Raw genomic sequence first — 15456 nt, 5'->3', positions numbered from 1 at the left:
CAGCAAGGACGCTAGACCCTCAAGGAGGGGTGAATTGTGATATTTTACATTGGTTGGGGAGAAGAACAAAATACTCTTTATAAGGTCGTGGAAACTTTTCCCTAGTCTGTGTTTTACAATCTTGATGGGAAGCCCGAAAGAGAAAGCCCAAAAAAGACAATATCTGCTAGTGGTAGCCCAAAGAGAACAATATCTGCTAGCGGTGGGTCTTTACATTCAGTTTCGATGGCTCAATCAAAAATTTATGATGGAGGGTATGAAACGAAGATCTAGTTGTGCTTGCTGCCTATCCACTTGACGAGGCAGAGGCTCTGTGTAAGAGTGGAAGACATTTCTTGTTTCTTTAACTGCTCTTCTTAGTCTTAACCTAGTCGGTTCCTTAAAGGATCATTCAATTCATGATTGACTTAGTTAATATGTTCACTTGCCCGTGGCTTTCCTAGCCTCTTTTAGTTTGCCGTGCTTTAGTCTTGCCGGAACTCACTTTTCTTTTCAGTCAAGACTCGGGAATAAAAAAAGAAAGTGAATTTCATTACAATAATAAAATATTAATCTCATAATTAAGGTTTAGCCTTAATTTGGAGCATATTATTTATAATTAGCTTCAATTTTAAGTTTTGAATATAGTCAAACTTCATTGATCCTCTTTTCCATTACCATATTGAGAAATAAAAGGGAATTATATGCTGACGTGGAAATTCACATTTGAAAGTATAACAAAAATGTAATTCTAATAATAATAAATAAATAAAATAGAAAAAAAAAAAAAAAAAGAAAAAAAAAAAAAAAAAGAAAATCAGCAAGTTTTTGTATATAAGGAACACCCACATTGCGGACTTGAGAGCACACATAGTTGCAATTTCTGACTTCACATTCTTCAGAAATTCAGATCTCTCTCTTCTTTGCGACTCTAAGCCGCTGTCTAAGACTTTCAAGCTGGCGAGTTGCCTGTGTGGTTCTTCCGTCGGTATCTTCTCCCTCTGTAAGTTTTCATTCTCTTGAACTTCTGCTGTTTCTGTTTAGTTGCTGTGTTTGCTTGATATTGCGAAATGTGAGGATTCTAATTATTGCACTAGATTGTACTGAGTTATGCGTGTGATTGTTAGATCTAGAGAAATTACACATTAATTGGAAACGATTTCGTCCACAAATACTGATTCTGCTGAAATCTGCAAGTTGAAAGAATCGAAACAGAGAAAACAGGATTACTAACACTTCCGCGATTTAACACGCTTTTACTTGAATCTACTTTCAAACTTCAATTGAAAATCAAAACATGAAGAGGAAAGTCTGAAGATCGGTTTAAACATAGAATGAGACTGAGAGAGAGCGAGCGAGCGAGAGATTCATATGTTAGGACGGTGGTGCTGTGCTCTGGAATTAGGGCGTTGCGAGGCAGCAGTCCGATATGACACGTCGATTGGACGGTATCCGCAGCGGGCCGAGAAGGTTCGTTAGGCGTGTCAGGGCCTGTGTTAGGGAGTAGAGTGGGGGAAATGGCGTGAGATTTAAAATCATTTCACTGCGGAGGACGGTTAAAGAAATAAAAAATTCTTAAAATATTTTGAAAAACCTCTTCTCATCATCTAAAAAACACTCCAAATCTGTACTAAAGGGGACTTAATTTTCAAACGTGATTATAGAAAAATTAATTAATTTTTTCTAAAACTATTACACACTTATTGGTGTTGATGATATTAGCATTAGTTCGTTTCCGAAATTATGCTTTAAAAACATTTATTATTATTATTATTCATTTTATTATTATAATTTGGGCGCCACACTTTGGATCCAAACTACACATATTTAGCATAATCATAGTTTATTAAGTACTTTTGCATTCATTCATGAGTATTAAATGATGAGATTTTTAGAATTATAAGATTTTTGTTTTTTTTTGGTGGTTAAATTTTCACCCTCATACGAAATTGAAAGGGGAAGATTCTATTAAATACAAAATTTATTCAACCAATTAATTTTATAATTCTAATTGACCTTTTTGCATGAAAAAGGTTGAAAATGATTGAATAGTTGAATGTACATGGAGCACTATTTAATTATGGTTCTTAATGGATATGAATGATGACAAATTCTTTCTTTAAGAGTTTAGTTTATGACATTATTTTAAACTATAGGGTAAAAAGTATTATAAGGGCAAATCGAAAGGACTCTCATACTTAGAAAAAGACGAAAGTTATTATATCATCACTATTGATTTTTTAATATAACAACTTTGAACGTTGTTCCGTTCATAAGATTTATTTATTTGTATTCTATACTTTAATAATATCTATAAAAAAGTTACTTAAAAAGACATTTAAGACAACAAAAAGTTCCAAACATGATTGAAATCATGTTTGAAAAAGACTTAATAAACAAATGGCACGTATTCCAATATTTGTGACACTAGTTTGATATTTAATTGATGTTTGAAAACTAAAGCTTACCAAATTTTATAAATTAAGCTAAGTTTTGAAAATTCAAAAATAACTTTTAAAGCTTTATTTTTAGTTTTGGAATTTGGTTAAGGGGATTTGAATGTTCTTTGATAAGAAAATTAGGGAGAAAAAAAAAAAAAAAACAAACATAAATTTTAAAAATATAAAATTAGAAACATATGAATTGAAATCTCAACAAATAGTTTTAAAGTTAACAATAGGTTATTACTATTTATTTACTTTTGTGCAAAGGGCTACACCACTTCTACTTTTTCTTTTTAAACTATAGCATTTAAATATTTTCCGTGTCAATTTTATATTATTTACTGCTTCGCATTTACTATACATTCATAAAGTCCTTCGTTGAAAGTCAACGAACAACGTGCTGGGTAGCCATTTTAGGACAAAATATAAATAAAAAATAGTCAATTTAACACATCGCCAACAGTATTTTTATTTTTTTATTTCCATAAATTACTTTTTATTACTTATACGATATTTGAATATCTGATTTGAAACTAACGAGTATATGTTAATTATCATTTTAAATATATTTATGTCAGACAATTTTAAGGAAAAAAAATATTGTAGAAAAACGTTATAACTTGAATCCTTCATTGTACGTTTAGTGAATCATATACTAAATAATATTATACATAAATCGAGATACGTTGTTGTAGTAGTTTATGATTAAATTGTAAATGTTGACAAAGTTTAAATATGTTGAAATTTGCAGGCAACTAAGTAACACACAGTATGGCGAAAATTCCCATATTTTTGATGGGGTTCTTCCTTTTTTGGTTGACGGAAGTGTGGGCAAAACCTGAGTACTTGAAATATAAAGACCCAAAACAACCATTGAATGTTCGAATCCGTGACCTAATGGGTAGGATGAGCCTTGAAGAAAAAATAGGACAAATGGTGCAAATTGACCAAACGGTTGCCTCCAAGGAGGTGATGAACAAGTATTTAATTGGTAATCCCCATATTAATCTTCTTCTTCTTTCCAAGTATTAATCAGAAAATCATCAGGTTCTAATAGTATAAAACATATTTTTAAATGGTAGGGAGTATCCTGAGTGGCGGTGGCAGTGTTCCAGCAAAAGAGGCTTCTCCCAAGGTCTGGATTGACATGGTTAATGAATTTCAAGAAGGCTCTTTATCAACTAGACTTGGTATTCCAATGATTTATGGAATTGATGCCGTTCATGGCCACAATAATGTTTATAATGCTACCATTTTTCCTCATAATGTTGGCCTTGGAGCTACCAGGTAACCATACATTTTTGGGCAAAACCAATCAAAAGTGTCCAATAAATGAGATTGTTTATTAAGGCGATAAATACTCACTCAAGTTATGGTGTAGGGATCCCAACCTTGTTAAGAGGATTGGAGCAGCTACTGCACTTGAAGTTCGAGCTACTGGCATTTCTTACGTCTTTGCACCCTGCATTGCGGTTTGTAGAGATCCACGTTGGGGTCGATGTTATGAAAGCTATAGCGAAGACCCTAACATTGTTCGAGCGATGACTGAGATTATATCAGGTTTACAAGGAGAGATTCCAGCGAACTCGCGCAAAGGTGTTCCTTATGTTGCCGGGAGGTATAACTTTTTCTTTAATTAACATCACAATAATTTGTTTGGTCAAAATATACTAACATACAATCCTACTGAACAGGGAAAAAGTAGCCGCTTGTGCAAAACATTATGTAGGTGATGGTGGAACCACCAAAGGTATCAATGAGAACAACACCGTTGCAAATAGACATGAATTGTTTAGCATTCACATGCCAGGTTACTATAACTCAATCATCAAGGGGGTATCAACTATTATGATCTCATTCTCTAGCTGGAATGGAAAGAAGATGCATGAGAATCAAGATTTAATTACTGGATTTCTTAAGAACACTCTCCGTTTTCGGGTAAAATAATCTCTTCTTTTATGGTACTCGCTCGGTATAGAAATCATTGATGAGTTTAAACGATTGTTGTTTCAGGGTTTTGTCATCTCAGATTGGCAGGGTATTGATAGGATCACCTCCCCACCTCATGCTAACTATACATATTCCATTATAGCAGGCATCACCGCTGGCATTGACATGGTTAGTACGATTATATTCAACTATACGTACCTATATTTCATCAAACGCCCTTAATCATTTAATCTCTTTGTCACAGATAATGGTTCCATATAATTACACAGAGTTCATTGATGGGCTTACCTACTTGGTAAAAAGCAACGTAATTCCTATTAGTCGAATCGACGATGCCGTGAAGAGAATTTTGCGAGTGAAATTCATCATGGGTTTATTCGAGAACCCGTTAGCTGATTCAACCTTCGTCAATGAACTCGGCAAAAAGGTACTTATATGTATACATAAAGTTGTCAATATTAAAATTCTTGATACCGAAATGTTTCAAATATATTTTTTCATTTACAATAGGATCACAGAGAATTAGCTAGAGAAGCTGTAAGGAAATCACTAGTATTGCTAAAGAATGGAGAGTCAGCTGACAAACCTATGATACCTCTTCCAAAGAAAGCCCCAAAAATCCTTGTTGCTGGTAGCCATGCAGACAACCTTGGTTTTCAATGTGGCGGTTGGACCATTGAATGGCAGGGTCTTGGTGGTAACAATCTTACTTCTGGTACAACCATTCTTTCAGCAATTAAGAATACCGTTGACCCGAAAACAAAAGTTGTGTTTAAAGAGAATCCGAGCGCACAGTTTGTCAAGTCGAACCAATTTTCTTATGCCATTGTCGTCGTAGGAGAGCCTCCATATGCAGAAACCTTTGGTGATAGCTTAAATCTAACCATTTCTGAGCCTGGTCCAAGCACCATCACGAATGTGTGTGGTGCTGTCAAATGCGTCGTTATAGTAATCTCGGGTCGGCCTGTAGTTTTGCAACCTTATGTTGCTGTAATAGACGCAGTTGTTGCTGCTTGGCTTCCAGGAACAGAAGGTAAAGGCGTTACTGATGTATTGTTTGGTGATTATGGTTTTAGTGGGAAGCTGTCACGGACATGGTTTAAGACAGTTGATCAGCTACCCATGAACGTTGGTGATCGACATTATGATCCTCTGTTCCCATTTGGATTTGGTCTCACTACCAATCCTGTTAAAGCCTATTAGAAGTTGTTTTGCCTTAGTCGTCCGTATGTATGAGGCCGGATAAGCAAAATATTGAATAACAGATGATATCTTCTGCATATTTGATCAATGTCATAACATGGCCACCTAATAATTTGTTATGCATAATGAAGCCTTTACCTTTTTACCATGCATGATATGAGATTAATCATATACATCCATTTATAACCCACTTAGATATGGTTTATTTGTTGAGGATTATTGGGATTGGGAGTGTCCCACATTGGTTAATTTAGTGGAAGATCATGGGTTTATAAGTGAGGAATACTATCTCCATTGGTATGAGGCCTTTTGGGGAAGCCCAAAGCAAAGCCATGAGAGCTTATGCTCGAAGTGGACAATATCATACTTATTGTGGAGAGTCGTGATTCCTAACATGGTATTCCTAACATGGTATCAGAGCCATGCCCTAAACTTAACCATGCCAATAAAATCCTCAAATATCAAACAAAGAATGGCGAATGGCGAGTGGCGAGCCTCGAAGGTGTAGTCGATTGTTGAGGATTATTGGGATTGGGAGTGTCCCACATTGGTTAATTTAGTGGAAGATCATGGGTTTATAAGTGAGGAATACTATCTTCATTGGTATGAGGCTAGTCGATTGTTGAGGATTATTGGGATTGGGAGTGTCCCACATTGGTTAATTTAGTGGAAGATCATGGGTAGCCCAAAGCAAAGCCATGAGAGCTTATGCTCAAAGTGGACAATATCATACTATTGTGGAGAGTCGTGATTCCTAACATGGTATCAGAGCCATGCCCTAAACTTAACCATGCCAATAAAATCCTCAAATATCAAACAAAGAATGGCGAGCCTCGAAGGTGTAGTCAAAAGTGACTAAAGTGTCGAACAAATGGTGTACTTTGTTCGAGGGCTCCAGAGAAAGGAGTCGAGCCTCAATTAAGGGGAGGCTATTCGAGAGCTTGGCAAGCCTCGAAGGTGTAGTCAAAAGTGACTAAAGTGTCGAACAAATGGTGTACTTTGTTCGAGGGCTCTAGAGAAAGGAGTCGAGCCTCAATTAAGGGGAGGCTTATAGTGTGCTTTGTTCGAGGGGAGGATTGTTGAGGAAGTGGACAATATCATACTATTGTGGAGAGTCGTGATTCCTAACATGGTATCAGAGCCATGCCCTAAACTTAACCATGCCAATAAAATCCTCAAATATCAAACAAAGAATGGCGAGCCTCGAAGGTGTAGTCGATTGTTGAGGATTATTGGGATTGGGAGTGTCCCACATTGGTTAATTTAGTGGAAGATCATGGGTTTATAAGTTTAGGGCATTTGAGGATTTTATTGGATTTGAAGATCATGGGTTTGTTCGATATTTGAGGATTTTATTGGCATGGTTAAGTTTAGGGCATGGCTCTGATACCATGTTAGGAATCACGACTCTCCACAATGGTATGATATTGTCGGATACAATATCCCGAGACCTATTCTTGTTTAATGAATCAATTTTCGCTATGCTTGGTACTTTGTTGGGTTGTTGTGATGTGATCTATGCTCTAGGTGATTGATGAATGTTATCTCTCAATCGAGCTTGAGAATGTATTCTAGGCTCCAGGTGATTGATGCATATATAGTTAACATTTCTAGTATGCTTGGTACTTTGTTGGGTTGTTGTGATGTGATCTATGCTCTAGGTGATTGATGAATGTTATCTCTCAATCGAGCTTGAAAATGTATTCTAGGCTCCAGGTGATTGATGCATATATAGTTAACATTTCTAGTAGATCGAGCAACCCAGTCGGTCAGTGGTCAAGACCCTAGGAGCTAGTCTAGAGAGCCTTGAAAATGAGAGTTCAAGATTTAAACAGCCTATACGCCTAAGAACCTAGTTAACAAAGGGGGACTAAAAAGCTTACCATGCCTACTAGCATTCACACCAGAGCCTCCACCTCTTATTTTCTTTGTTACACAATTAGCGCTATTAGTGATCTAGGTCGAAACTTTTAGCACAACTATCAAGCGGTGGGAACACAGAAGTAGTACCGTCGAGCTTGGTGTAGTGCATAAAGGTGACCAGATGTCTTTATCAGGTGGAAATGGTCAAGGATTTTCTTAACGAGGTCTTTGTGCTGTAAACCCGTTTTGAAAGTGGGGCGGGGACCACACAAGTAATTTAGTAGCTATCTGTAGCTATCAAGCACACCGGGTCACTCACCTAAATTTAGTAGTGGAACTTTTTCAATGGAGAAAAAAGTTCATAAACTTGGGAAGGTTGACGAAGAAGCTTCCATGAAAGAGAGTTATTTTCTCTTCCCTGAATCTTATGGGCTGTGTGAATCGCTGGTGGTCTCTAGAGAAGAAACTGTTGTGGAGGGCAGCTATCAGGGACGGAGAAGATGAAACCTTGCCTTTTATTTTATTTTATTTTTATTTTATTTATTTATTTATTTATATTTTCCTGTTTATGACTTCATAAATAGCACATTTTTCTTTTTCTCCTTTTTCCTACTTTAAAATTAAAAACAAGACACCAACTTCAAATACAAAGTCGAGCTGTTTGTATTTATTACAAACGAAGTCGGTGTTGGAAGTCAGTGTTCGTTTGTATTTATTACAAACGAGGAATGGGTTGAGGATACAATTTCTAACAAAATATGAATGACCCAAAATATACGGACTAGACTAACGACCTAGGACGACCCTCTCTGTGACCGTATAGCTCTCAAACGCTCCTTGATCTTGACCAGCCGTTAGTGAACATCTAAAAAAGAAATAAGTAATGTGATAAGTATAAAAAATACTCGATAATCAATCTATTTATAAGCTCTAACTGCATTCTTATTCTATTAAGTTATGTTAAGGAGAGTTGACCGTTCATTATAAGGCAAATATCTAGATATTTGCCTTACATTACGGGTTACCATATTTGCCCTCTTATTAAAGGCACATATATTGCATTCATTTATTATTCTTTCCTTTTATTACTATTTCCATATTATTTGTAATTTACTATATTTCTGTATCCTGTAAATGATTATAAATAAGAGAACTCTCACCCCCATTTAGGTGTGGTGATTCAGCAAACATTAACATGGTATCAGAGCCCTTTCGGTTTAACAACCCTGATCCTTTCTTCTCTATGGCTTCCAAATCTTCTTCTCATCTTCTTCCTTTCAATACTCTAATCCATATGATCACCATCAAACTTTCTTCCTCCAATTATCTTCTTTGGAAAAGCCAACTTCTCCCTCTTCTTGAGAGTCAAGACATGCTGGGCTATGTCGATGGAACTATGGTTCCACCACCTCGCTTTGAACCAGAAACCTCTTCAACACTCAACCCCAAATATTTGGCATGGAGAGCAGCCGATCAACGACTTCTCTGTCTCCTGCTCTCCTCTCTCACTGAGGAAGCCATGGCTGTTGTCGTTGGTCTCTCTACTGCACGTGATGTTTGGCTTGCGTTGCAAACTACGTTTAGCCATCAGTCGAAAGCTCGTAAACTGAGACTCAAGGATGACTTGCAGTTGATGAAAACGTGGCACCAAACCTGTTGCTGAGTATGCCCGTGCCTTCAAAAAAAATTTGTGACCAACTTCATGCCATTGGCAGACCGGTCGAGGACATTGATAAAGTGCACTGGTTCCTTCGTGGACTCGGCACCGAATTTTCAGCTTTTTCTACTGCTCAGATGGCTCTCACCTCTATCCCTTGTTTTGCAGATTTAGTCTCTAAAGCTGAAAGTTTTGAGTTGTTTCAGCTCTCCCTTGAGTTCTCTAACTCCACTCCTACAGCATTCACAGTCACTAATCGTGGTGCCACCCATGGAAGCCACCCTGCTTCCTTTACCAACCAGCGAGGTCGTTCTTATTCTCACAAAAACAACTCTTCTAATCGAGGACGAACCCACTCAAGTCAAGGTCGTCGACCACCTCACTGCCAAATATGCCGCAAAGAGGGCCATTATGCTGACCGCTGCAACCAACGGTATGTTCGACCTGATTCTTCTCATGCTCACCTTGTTGAAGCCTTTACACGTCATGTTCTATTGCTGGACCCGATGCTGCTGATTGGTTTCTGGACATTGGAGCTTCGGCCCATATGACTGCCGACCCATCTATTTTGGATCAGTCTAAAAATTACACGGGTAAGGACTCTGTGATTGTAGGAAACGGTGCATCCCTACCCATTACCCACACTGGTACTCTTTCTCCTGTTCCAAATATTCACTTGTTAGATGTCTTGGTTGTCCCTCACCTCACTAAAAATCTTATTTCCATAAGTAAATTAACGTCTGATTTTCCTCTCTCCGTTACATTTACTAATAATCTTATTACTATCCAGAATCGTCAAACAGGAAGGGTGGTGGCAACCGGTAAAAGAGATGGAGGGCTATATGTGCTGGAGCGCGGCAACTCTGTTTTTATTTCAGCCCTTAGAAACAAATCTTTACGTGCTTCATATGATTTATGGCATGCTCGTCTAGGTCATGTGAATCATTCTGTTATTTCTTTTTTAAATAGAAAAGGTCATCTTTTTCTTACGTCTTTATTGCCTTCTCCATCATTATGTAATACTTGTCAGCTTGCGAAAAGTCATCGAGTGCCTTATTCCCGCAATGAACGTAGGTCGTCTCATGTGTTAGATCTTATTCATTGTGATCTTTGGGGTCCTTCTCCCGTCAAATCAAATTCGGGTTTCCTTTATTATGTTATTTTTATTGATGATTATTGTCGATTCACTTGGTTTTACCCTTTAAAATTTAAATCTGATTTTTTTGATATTTTTCTTCAATTTCAAAAATTTATGGAAAATCAATATTCTTCTCGTATCAAGGTATTTCAAAGCGATGGTGGTACCGAATTTACTAGTACTTGTTTCAAAACTCATTTACGTAATTCTAGCATCCACCATCAACTCTCTTGTCCATATACACCTGCTCAAAATGGTCGTGCTGAGAGAAAACATCGTCATGTGACTGAGACTGGCTTGGCCCTTCTCTTTCACTCTCATCTTTCTTCTCGTTTTTGGGTTGACGCCTTCAGCACTGCAGCTTATATTATCAACCGGTTGCCTACTCCACTTCTTGGAGGTAAGTCACCCTTTGAACTCCTTTATGGCTACACTCCACATTATGACAATTTTCATCCCTTTGGTTGTCGTGTTTATCCTTATTTGCGTGATTATATGCCTAACAAGCTTTCTCCCCGCAGCATTCCTTGTATTTTTTTGGGTTATAGTCTTGCTCATAAAGGGTTCCGCTGTCTTGATCCCGCCACCACTAAGCTATATATCACCTGTCATGCTCAATTTGATGAAACTCACTTTCCTGCTATCCCTAGCTCCCAGACTCAACCTCTTTCCTCTATTCCTATTTCAAATTTCTTAGAACCACATTTTCATCATATTGATTCATCCCCCCCTACCACTTCATCACCGCAAACTCCTCGATCCAGTTCATCCCCGTGTGATATTTGTTCTGACCTTGTAGATGAGTCTGTGCAGGTTGATACTTCTCTTGCAGGTTCCACTTTGCCACCCTCGACTTCTAATTCGACCTCTATTGAACCTCCTGTTGATTTCTCTTCTTTGGGCACTCATCCTATGATCACACGAGCCAAAGCTGGTATATTCAGGACTCGTCATCCAACAAATCTTGGTATTTTGGGCTCATCTGGACTTCTTTCTCTCTTCTTGCATCCACTGAGCCAAAAGAATTCAAATCTGCGGCTAAGAATCCTGCTTGGGTGGCTGCCATGGATGAAGAAATTCGAGCATTACAACAAAATGATACTTGGACTTTGGTTCCTCGCCCTGCCAACACCAACATCGTGGGCTCTAAATTGGTGTTTCGTATTAAATATTTGCCTGATGAATCCGTCGAGCGTTTCAAGGCTCGTCTTGTTGCCAAAGGTTATACTCAGGTTCCTGGTCTTGACTACACTGGCACTTTCAGTCCGGTTGTCAAAGCTACCACTGTCCGTGTTGTGCTTTCTATTGCAGTCACAAATAAATGGCCTCTTCGACAACTTGATGTCAAGAATGCTTTTCTCAATGGAACTCTTATTGAACGTGTTCATATGGAACAACCTCCTGGGTATATTGATCCTCGATTTCCCACTCATGTTTGTCTATTAAAGAAAGCCCTCTATGGTTTAAAGCAAGCTCCTCATGCTTGGTTTCAGCGTTTTAGCTCATTTCTTCTCACACTTGGGTTTTCTTGCAGTCGCGCTGACACGTCCCTTTTATTCTTTCATCAGCAATCTAACATTATCTATTTGCTTCTTTATGTTGATGACATTATTGTTACCGGCAACAACTCATCTCTTATTGACAGCTTTACTCGCAAGCTTCATTCTGAGTTTGCTACCAAAGATTTGGGTTCTCTCCGTTACTTTCTTGGTCTTGAAGCTTCACCTACTCCTGATGGTCTCTTTATTAGTCAGTTAAAATATGCTCGAGATATTCTTACTCATGCTCAGTTGCTCGATAGCAAACCAGTTCACACTCCTATGGTTGTTTCTCAACACCTGACTGCTGATGGTTCTCCTTTCTCTGATCCTACTCTCTACAGATCTCTTGTTGGCGCCCTTCAATACTTGACTATTACGCGTCCAGATATTGCCTATGCTGTCAATTCTGTCAGTCAATTCTTGCATGCCTGCTGCAGATCACTTTCTTGCTGTCAAACGTATTCTTCGCTATGTCAAAGGAACACTCCACTTTGGTCTTACCTTTCGTCCATCCACTGTTTCTAGTGCGCTAGTCGCTTATTCGGATGCTGACTGGGCTGGTTGTCCCGATACTTGTCGTTCTACATCCGGCTATTCTATTTATCTTGGTAACAATCTGGTTTCTTGGAGTGCCAAAAAGCAACCTACTGTCTCACGCTCCAGCTGTGAATCTGAGTATCGTGCTCTTGCCACAACCGCTGCTGAACTTCTTTGGGTTACGCATCTTTTGCATGACCTCAAGGTCCCTATTTCACAGCAGCCCTTACTCTTATGTGACAACAAAAGTGCTATTTTTTTTAGCTCTAATCCCGTTTCTCACAAGCGGGCCAAACATGTTGAACTAGATTATCATTTCCTTCGAGAACTTGTTATCGCTGGCAAACTTCGCACACAATATGTACCCTCTCATCTCCAAGTTGCTGACATCTTCACAAAGAGTATTTCTCGACCTCTCTTTGAATTTTTCAGATCCAAGCTTCACGTTCGTTCAAATCCGACGCTCAGCTTGCGGGGGGTGTTAAGGATAGTTGACCGTTCATTATAAGGCAAATATCTAGATATTTGCCTTACATTACGGGTTACCATATTTGCCCTCTTATTAAAGGCAAATATATTGCATTCATTTATTATTCTTTCATTTTATTACTATTTCCATATTATTTGTAATTTACCATTTCTGTATCCTGTAAATGATTATAAATAAGAGAACTCTCACCCCATTTAAGTGTGGTGATTCAGCAAACATTCACAAGTTATCACAAGGTTTTCTCTAGTCTTGGAAGCACAAGCCTACTTTTGCAGCTATGTGAGTTGCGATCTCATCATAAATTGTACACTTATAAAAAATTACCCTTCTAAAGTCCGAAGGCCAGATATACTAATATACTAGTATGTTCTAGTGATCCTTAGAAGTTCCTAAATTTCTAAAAAATTTATCTAGTAAGTCTTAATTTAAGTAAAATTAAGTTTTGTATCAAAATCAAGATGAAAAAACTAACAAACGGAGGTCGAGTGGGTCAAAAAGTGGCATTCACGTGCCCATTCACACGCTTGGAGGGTTCCCCACTTGTGCATACAAATGAGCCTTGGGGGGAGTACTCACTCTCCTCGCTTGCCGTGGGCACTTTCCGATTGGCTGCTTTGACCCCAACATCTAGTGTTCGAATCTTGGCTGCGAAAGGATTTTCTGCAAATTATTAGGCGACAACATGTAGGTGAGATGCTTGACACAGGTCGGGTCCCAACGGAAGCCTGCCGCGTTCGTTAACGCCTCACATGACACGTGTCACGTGAAATTCAGCTTCTTGAATAGAAAATAAAAAATTTATTAAATACTTTTTAAAAATAAAATGATGGGATTCTAATAAATGAGTACCGAAAATAGTTGTGGGTGTGGGCTCCCCGAATAAGCATATGTGGTTGTGAGCTTTCAAAAAGTCTAAATTATGAAGATGATGAAAGCAGACCACATGCTTGTCCACATCAATCACCCATTATACCTAAACTTACCTACTAATTCATGCCTCTTCTCTCCCTATCTCATACCTACCTATTAGAAGACATCTATCAAATACACCCTAACGGCCGTGGAGCTTTTCCAATCCCGGTATCTCTATGTACATTTCTTCGTCTGTATGTTCTTCATGTATATCGAGTGTGTGAGTTGTGCATGTCATCTCATGAACAATCAATATTTTTTTTAACATGGATCAAAGTATTCTAATTGACATGGATTTGGTCTCCTTCTAAACCACTTTTTCCTTTCGGCAGACTTTGATTTAGCCCCCACCTCTCTCATGACAGCGCTAAAATATCTGCCACAGTGTAATGTAATAGTCTAAACCCACCACCAGCCGATATTGTTTGCTTTGCCCATTATGTATCGTCGTGAGTTTATAGTTTTAAAATGCGTTACTAGGGAGAGGTTTCCACACCTTTATAAGGAATGTTTCGTTCCCATCTCCAATCAATGTAGAATCTCACAATCCATCTCCTTTGAGAATCCAGCATCTTTGCTGGCACACTGCTCTATGTCTAGCTTTGATTCAAATTGTAGCAACCCAAACCCACTGCTAGCAAATATTGTTCGCATTGATCTGTTACGTATCGCCGTTAGCTTTACAGTGGTTTACTAGGGAGAGGTTTCCACACCCTTATAACGAATGTTTTGTTCTCCTCTTCAACCGATGTGGAATCTGAGAGGAACTGGTCAAAGTAGGGCTAGACACGTTTTAAAACTGTGAGGCTAACGACGATATGTAACAGACCAAAATAGACAATATCTACTAGCGGTGGGCTTGAACTGTTACACACTGCCACTGAAGCTATGTCACAACACAAGAAGTGACACCGAGAAGATAGAGAGCATGTTCAATGTTTTCACACATCTATCTATTAGCATTTTGAAGAAACTAGAGATCATGGATGAGTTCACTTCATCCTCGTCTCTAAAGCTACATTCAAAACATTTCTTGAAGCTACTAGAGGAGAAGAGGAAAGACTAGGGGTGTACAAGGTCCGGGTTGGGTTGGGTTGAGGAATTTTTTTGACTCAACCCAAAAATTCGGGTTGGTTGGATTGGTAACCCAACCCAACCCAACCCTCTATTTCCGGGTTGGATTTGGATTGGGTTCGGGCTGAGTTGTCGAGTTGTCAAATTTTTTTTTAAAGTTTTATTTATCCACATTTTATAATTATCCGTATACAAAAAAATCAATAAAAAACATCAAACGACGTAACATATTAACATAGTTCAACATTGTCATACAACTAAATACATTTAAATACCGATATTTCTTGAGATTTGGTTAAATAAGAAAATATAATGATAGATCATCAAATAAAAAAAGAAAAAAAAATGTATATCCCCAAAGTGGGTGTCTTTAGAGAGGCTGAGGTACCACTCCAAGAAACTTATTAATACCAAAAATTCTTAATATAATTTATATATTTTTATTTGGCTCAGGTCAATTCGAAGGTTTTATCAACGAACCCGAAACCGAACCGATTTAATTCGGGTTCAAAAAAATGAACACAACCCTACCCGAAATGCTAATCCAACCCAAGGTTGGTCCGGATTGTAGGGTTGAATGTACACCCCTAGAAAAGACAGAGTTTGAATAAGGTGCAGAAACAAATTGCCGAGCATAAAGATGGGGTCGGTGACTTCGATCAAACATC

The 15456-nt window shown here is 38.2% G+C and overlaps 1 protein-coding gene across 1 annotated transcript; it reads left to right on the top strand.

The window, feature by feature from the left end:
* Nucleotides 1-825: 825 nt before the first annotated feature.
* LOC111790322 (uncharacterized) lies at nt 826-5655 on the top strand. The gene is made up of 8 exons (XM_023671183.2): nt 826-982; nt 3175-3414; nt 3506-3710; nt 3805-4041; nt 4118-4361; nt 4437-4541; nt 4618-4800; nt 4884-5655. The coding sequence occupies exons 2-8, from the start codon at nt 3195-3197 to the stop codon at nt 5574-5576; spliced, it is 1887 nt and encodes a 628-aa protein (XP_023526951.2). The 5' UTR covers nt 826-982; nt 3175-3194; the 3' UTR covers nt 5577-5655.
* Nucleotides 5656-15456: the final 9801 nt, after the last annotated feature.

The sequence above is a fragment of the Cucurbita pepo genome, chromosome 3, assembly GCF_057944985.1.
Source record: "Cucurbita pepo subsp. pepo isolate OVF chromosome 3, ASM5794498v1, whole genome shotgun sequence".
NCBI classification, from domain to species: Eukaryota; Viridiplantae; Streptophyta; class Magnoliopsida; order Cucurbitales; family Cucurbitaceae; genus Cucurbita; species Cucurbita pepo.
Note: the sequence above shows the minus strand (reverse complement) of the source record. Positions and strands in the feature narration are given on the sequence as shown.